We start from the raw sequence: 6,767 nt of genomic DNA, 5'->3' as shown, positions 1-6,767 counted from the left end.
AAGGGAAGAGGAAGGGAGGGGAAAGGAATAATGGGCTCTTACAGCACATTATTACAGAGGAGAGGGGTGAGGAGTGGAGGGAAGGGGAAAGGAAAGAAAGGGAGAATTTTTTAAAACACATGCATTGCCAAAAATGAACACCAGAAAATGTATCTTGACAATTATTTATTTAGCTAGTCTAAGAACTTTCCTGCCATCAAAACACACTCACACACAAACAAAAATCTGACAAGAGAATATGAGCCCCAACCAGCAAATGCTTTAATCAACACCCTTACCTGTGTACAGAAAACAGAGTACTGGGTTTGGTTTAAAGGGTTTAGACACTGATGATTAGTACATTTCACACAAATTGCTCTTTGTTGTCTTGATGAGTTCCTTCACCATGCACCTCTGGCTTTGTTCGGCTTCTCCTGTGAAATGTGAAATTTCTTATACCAATTGTGATACTGAGAAAAAGAAGCCAATCGCACAAGCAAGAAGATGATTTCACACTAGCCTAACTTAGCCATGTTACTCTGAAAGGTCTCCTGGGCACATTTTCCTTCCTCTCCAGCACAGAATGGGGCAGTGTTGGACGAGCAACTGTGATACCCAAACAGCACTTTGAGTAACATCAAGACCAGCCTTTCTCAAATGGGGCCATATGGTCCCCTGAGGGCTCTCAAAATATCCCAAGGGGGTCACAAGTAAAAACTGCATACAAAGAGGCCAAAGCATAAGAGGGTGTTTTGTTTTGTTTTGTTTTGGGGGAGCAAAGAGGGGTGCAGGGAAAAGAAGGAAACAAGGTGAAACAAGGAAACAAGAAGGCAGAGCCATGATTGGAAAGATGTGGAGAAACACCCACTAGGATAATAAGCAGGAATCCACCTCTTAGTGTAATGAGGAGTCAATAGGTCCTTTGAATTAAGTAAATGTACCAGAAATTGATATTGAACTGAACAGTGAAATCAATTCCAGTTTACAAAATAATTCCTTATGTGCACGGAAGGTCAGCATAGTATCGGATGGAAGGTATTCCAAACCTCTATCTTCAAGGCTCTTGTAGCCTATTACGACAGAGGCCCACAATCCTGAATGTGTGCCAAAGTCCCCTAAAGAGCTTTTATAAATGTTAAAAGGCACACCCACAAGGAGTTCAATTTAAGTGGTCTGGAGTGGGGCCCAGGCATCAATGCGTATTTTTCTAGCCAACCTTCCCCACCATGTGGTTCTAACACTCGAAAAAGATTCTTGGCCCAGGAATGCACAGATACCCCATGTGATCGATCAGGTTATTCTGATAGGAACAGCAGTTCCTGGGTACTTATCTTTATCCATTTCATCCACACCCAGAAGCCACCAAATGACAAAATCCTCAGAAGTTGGTGAGCAACTTGGAGAAGGAGGCCCCTGAAGGCCGGAACCTGAGATTTGTAGGCTGATTTGCTTTGGGCTTTGTTTATAATGGAGGTGAGGGGCCTGCATGGGAGGAAGCAAAATGTGAGCTTGGCAGTTATGGCATTGGAGGTATAATGAGCTACACAGGCTCATAAAGCAAGACTTCGATTACTTTTTATCCCTAAGAGACATTCTCATTTAAGAATAAAATGTTCTCGGTTATTTATCTTATTTGCTATTTAACCTTAGAAAGGCTTTTGTACTACAATTCTTGTCTATGCCTAATGAAATCCAGGTCCGAATTCCTCACCCACCCTCTGGTTGGGAGCATACAAGAAGTGTTGCTCCAACTGCAGGCTGGTGTTGGTGCGAGAGTTTCCCAGTTCTCTGGGCCCTTCTTGGAGGAGGGTTTTCTTCGTTTTTCTAATTTTATGGTGCTGGGGAGTGAACCCAGGTCTGCTGTAAGCAAGGCTTGTATTCTGCTACTGAGCCACATCCCTGGCCCTGGAGGGTTTTATTTTCCATTTCTTTCTCTCTTTTTCAATGAAGCAAAGTAATTTTCACTGAAAGTAATTTTCAGGAAACAAAGTTTCCTACTGAACAAAACTTGGTTACAAAGATATGAAAGGAGAGAAAGGGGAAATATTTGTTCAAGAGAGAACACAGGTGTTTCTGAAATAGAAATAAGCAAGCAAAGAAACAAAAGAGATAAGCAAGTGAGATACATGTTCACAGCAAGCAACCAGGAGATATTCTTTTCTTTTGGGGGGGTGGGGGGGGTGGAGGCAGAACATACCCAGTGATGTTCATTTACTGCAGGCTCTGTGTTCAGAAATTACTCCTGATGAGCTCAGGGAACCCTATGGGGTCCTGGGGATCGAACCCAGGCCAGTCATGTGCAAAGCAAGCACTCTACCTGCTGTATAAGGGCACAAGGCTGAAGGAAAGAAGTCAAAAGTAAAGGCATATGAAGAAGCATACAGCAGAGGGCCTGACTGCTGTATAAAAGGTTCTCTGATAATTCTACTCTGTGTGAGCAGGGGAGAGAAAGTGGGGGGTAGTTTTGATGGTAAAAAATCACACAATAAATAATTCATCATTTTGACAATTTCAAAGTGTCCTAATTGTAAAACCTATTCCATAGAAAGAGATGAATTCCACTCCTTTCTACCCATTCTTCCACCCATCCCTGTTAATTGGATTCATTCCTTTGGGTTTTTGAACTGGGTCTCTGAATCCTGAACTCACTAGGAAGCCAGATGAAGGGAACATGACAGTGAAGATGAAGGTGAAAAGGAGGATGCAATTGACAAGGACAGGAGCTGGTGTTGCCAGAAGGAGAGTCCTTGAGAGGAACCGCAGAGGGCAGGAGCAGAAGCCAGGGCCTCTGCAGAAAGCTCCTCTCCTGAGTGGTCTTCCAGCACCAGGGGGGATGGCTGCCGCATCTTCACTGTTTGACGTTGCTTATTTGGATCTTGCCTGGATTCACTGAGGCACTCAGCTTCTCTCAATAATATCCTGTTTGCTTAAGACAAGCCAAAAATCACCTGTTGTTTTGTTTTTGTTTTTTTCACATCCATGAAATCTTCACTAACACAACCCTCTAAAAACTCTGCCTCACTAGGAATCCCTGACCCCAAAGTGGGAAGCTGAAAGGCACTGAGAGGAAAATCGAGGGATGTAGAACTTCCAGAGAAGGTCTACAAGCATTTCCTAAAATAGAATTTCCTCTTTCTTTATCTTTTCTCTATTCCCTCACATCAGTGTCCAGGTATCAGTTGACCTGGTGCTTTATGTAATATGATGCTGCCCCAACTTGAAGCGCAGACAATTTGGAATTTATTAATTAAGGGAACCCTGTTCTCTAAGTGGTAATTATGCGGGCTATGTTCTGTACCACCAGCTAGTAAATGCCTCAATGACTGGTTTGGCATCTGGAGACTAAGGGGCCCAGAATACATCCTGTAATACACTGAGCAGAGCATTCTAAGGTAGAAATCTACAAAATGGGCAATTAGAACTGCCTCTTTATTCCTCAATGCTAACCATGGGGAGCCCTGGCCAGACCCTAGGGAGGTGACTGTGCCATCGCTCATAAATACCTTCAAATCTGACTTTTATGAGCCTAACTACAATGAAAAACTAGCATGTCATCCAACACTGCTTAGAGTCTTTTTTTTAAGATTCATAATTGGAACTGGAGTATGATAATACAGTAAATAGGGCAGTTGCCTTGCATGCAGCTGACCCACATTTAATCTCCAGTATCACACATGGTCCCTCAAGCCCACTACGAGGGATCCCTAAGCACAGAGCCAGGAGTAAGCTTTGAAATAAAAGCCAAAAAACATCATAATTATTTTGATATTGCTAGAATGTGGGATTATATAACACAAGGTATAGGGATCCTTGTGAATGGTGATCAAGGGTAAACTCTGCTCAGGTTTCAAAGTGCTCTTCTGTGTCTTCCCAGGGTTCTCCCACCACACATTCTAGGGTCAAAGAGGCAATAGAAAATAATAGTTCAAAGCATGATTTGCTGGGGAGATAGCTCAAAGGACTGGAGCACGTACCTTGCCAATGTGAGGCATCAAGTTCAATCCTGGCATTTACATGGGCCCCAGGTACTTCTGGATATAGCCCAGTGGCTTCTGAGCATCACCAGGCCTGGCTCTGGGCTAGAGCAGCACTTCAGAGCCAGACCCAAACACTGACCCATCAGGCCCATACTGCCAGGTTGACTGCCACCCAGGAGGGAACCACCTCCACCCTGGGACCTTAAGTCCCCAACTATTGTGGGGGTAAATATCACTGTTCCTGACACCAGACTACTTGGGTTCATATGCCAAATTGTTCCAACTACTTGCTGTAAAAGCTTAACTAAAGTGCTAACTTCTCCATGCCTCAGTTTCCCTATCTATGAAACATAATTAATGATAGTGTTGACTTCATAAGAGGGTATTGTGAGAGTTAACTCATTTCATGCATTTGCAGTATCTGAACCAGGTCTTTCCTGGCATGTAGGGAGAAGTTAGTAAGGAAGAGCTATTACTATTCTGGGCTAGGGAGCAAGGGATAAAACATCAAAACTGACCGCCACCTCACCCTGCACTCACCATATGGCCAGCTCGTTGTAATATATCTGAATTATAGAGTTGCCTTGTTACCTCAATTTAACACTCACTCCTAAAATAATATTTATTGAGTATGATACACTGATCACTGCCCACGAGTGATTTCCAAGTACAGTTAAAAGTAAACTCTGAGCACCAACTAGAGAAGAGCTTCATGGTATTCAATGGCAGCAGCAGCAAGAAGTGGGGAGCAGGAAGGATGGATAAGAGTGGGGAATTAGGCTTTGCTCACGGCACATAATAGTCTCTGATGTTATGTGAGGATGAATTCACCTGAATTAAATGGAATTCCACTGTCACGTGCTAAAAGCTGACTCAAAACAGGGAGCAGAGATAAGGGTTCTTGACCTCATTAAGGAAGAGTACCCTCAGTGGAGCACAAAGTAATGATCAACCCAGATTTTTGAAACAACAACAAATGTTACCACATTGTATGAAAGTCAAGCACAGGGTGCTAAAATGGTATACCTCAGAGGAAGAGGGAGAGTCATGGAAAACCATTAGACCTGAAGAATAAACAGAAGTGACCCAAATCAGAGCAGGAAATACTTCAGACAGAAAAAGGAACATGAGCAAAGGTTCTATGGTAGCAAATGGCTCACATTCAAGGAGCTAACATTCTGGGCCAGAGAGATAGTACAGCTGGTATCTAAGGGGGTGATGAATTATTCTACTTTCTCTCTGCAAAGTCATTGGTTTTACTATGTTAATCACCAATCTTTTCAAGTAAGGCTTTGCAAATGGCCAACCTGGGTTTCATCGCCAACATCCTATATGGTCCCCTGAGCCCCTCTCTAAGCAAATACGTGCTATAGTTATACTGAGGAAGACCGTGATTCTCAGGTATCCTCCATGTCTCCTAGTCACATTTTCTAGCTACTTCATATTGACAACATGACACTGAAGTTATTTTATTCAGCAAAACCAGATAAGAAATGGCACTTAAGCAGCTTACTTACATCAGAGAACAACTTAAAAATATTTTTCTCTTCATTCAATTGGTTTTTCTTCAGAGGGTAGCTTGGTTTCTCAAGGATGTCATTGATTTCAGAGACAGAATCTTTCTGTAACAACAACAAAATAGTCAAATTCAGTAACAGCATTACTCATAATATAACATAGATCAATGACAACCAGATGTATAGCTTTGCATGTAAGTGATTTGAAATGCCATATGTATTTTATATATGAATTTCTTTATGAGTCAGTATTATTTCTTGCCTCCTTCTTTTACTTTCTTCCTCTCTTTCTTCTTTGTTTTTACATTTTAAATGCCAGTCTTACTTGAAAAGATTAGTAATTAACATAATAAAGCCATGACTTTGCAGAGAGGAAGTAGAATAATTCATCACCCCCTAACTATAACCAAGATATTCATTGGTGTCATCCTAGGAAACAGCAGGATTCTAGGTGCTGAAAGGACATAAAATAATATCATAATGCTCTATCAGTATTGTAAACCACATTGTCTAAAAGGCAAAACAAAAAGAAAAAATGTGACACAGAGGCAGGCTGACGGGCAGGAGGAAAAACTGTGGACACTGGAAAAGAGATTGGTGTTGGAATATGAATCCCATTCATGAGTAAATTTGTAATTCATGGATTTTTTTTAATTAGTAAATCACCTTGAGACAAAGTTACAGACTTAAGGGTTTTCATGCTTATGTTTCAGTCATACAATGATCGAGTACCCATCCCTCTACCAGTGCCCATTTTCCACCACCAATGGTCCCAGCATCCCTCCCACCACCCCCACCCTGTCCCCTTCACCCCACCCTGCCTCTGTGGCAGGGCATTCCCATTTGTTTGCACTCTCTTTCTGGGTGTTGTGGTTTGCTATAGAGGTATTAAATGGGCATCATGTTAGGTCTATAGTCTATTTTCAGTCCGAATCTCCCATCACTAGTGGACCCGCCTAGCACCCTTTGCTTGGTGATTCCTTCTCTATCAGAGCTGTTTCTTCACCTAGCATGTGAGGTCAGCTTCCAAGCTATGGAGTACTCCTCTTGGTACTTATCTCTACTATTCTTGGGTGTTAGTCTCCCATTCTGTTACTTTATATTCCACAAATGAGTGCAATCTTTCTATGTCTCTCTCTTTCTGACTCATATCACTTAACAGGATACTTTCCATGTTGAACCACCTATATGCAAATTTCATGACTTCATCTTTTCTAACAGCTGCATAGTATTCCATTGTGTAGATGTACCAAAGTTTCTTTAACCAGTCATCTGTTCTCGGGCACTCATGTTT

General features: G+C 42.1%; 1 protein-coding gene across 6 annotated transcripts in view; it reads right to left on the bottom strand.

The window, feature by feature from the left end:
* Positions 1-361: 361 nt before the first annotated feature.
* The window catches only part of SPATA6L (spermatogenesis associated 6 like), a 53,577-nt gene continuing 47,171 nt past the window's right edge, over positions 362-6,767 (bottom strand). For all 6 annotated transcript variants that reach the window (XM_055121739.1, XM_055121915.1, XM_055121851.1 and 3 more), the window contains 2 exons: positions 5,474-5,578; positions 362-413 (listed from right to left, as the gene is read on the bottom strand). In XM_055121739.1, the coding sequence (XP_054977714.1) occupies positions 381-413; positions 5,474-5,578 (138 nt within the window). In that variant the 3' untranslated portion in view covers positions 362-380. The remainder of the gene's footprint in view (positions 414-5,473; positions 5,579-6,767) is intronic.

This window comes from Sorex araneus, chromosome 1 (genome assembly GCF_027595985.1).
Source record: "Sorex araneus isolate mSorAra2 chromosome 1, mSorAra2.pri, whole genome shotgun sequence".
NCBI classification, from domain to species: domain Eukaryota; kingdom Metazoa; phylum Chordata; class Mammalia; order Eulipotyphla; family Soricidae; genus Sorex; species Sorex araneus.
Note: the sequence above shows the minus strand (reverse complement) of the source record. Positions and strands in the feature narration are given on the sequence as shown.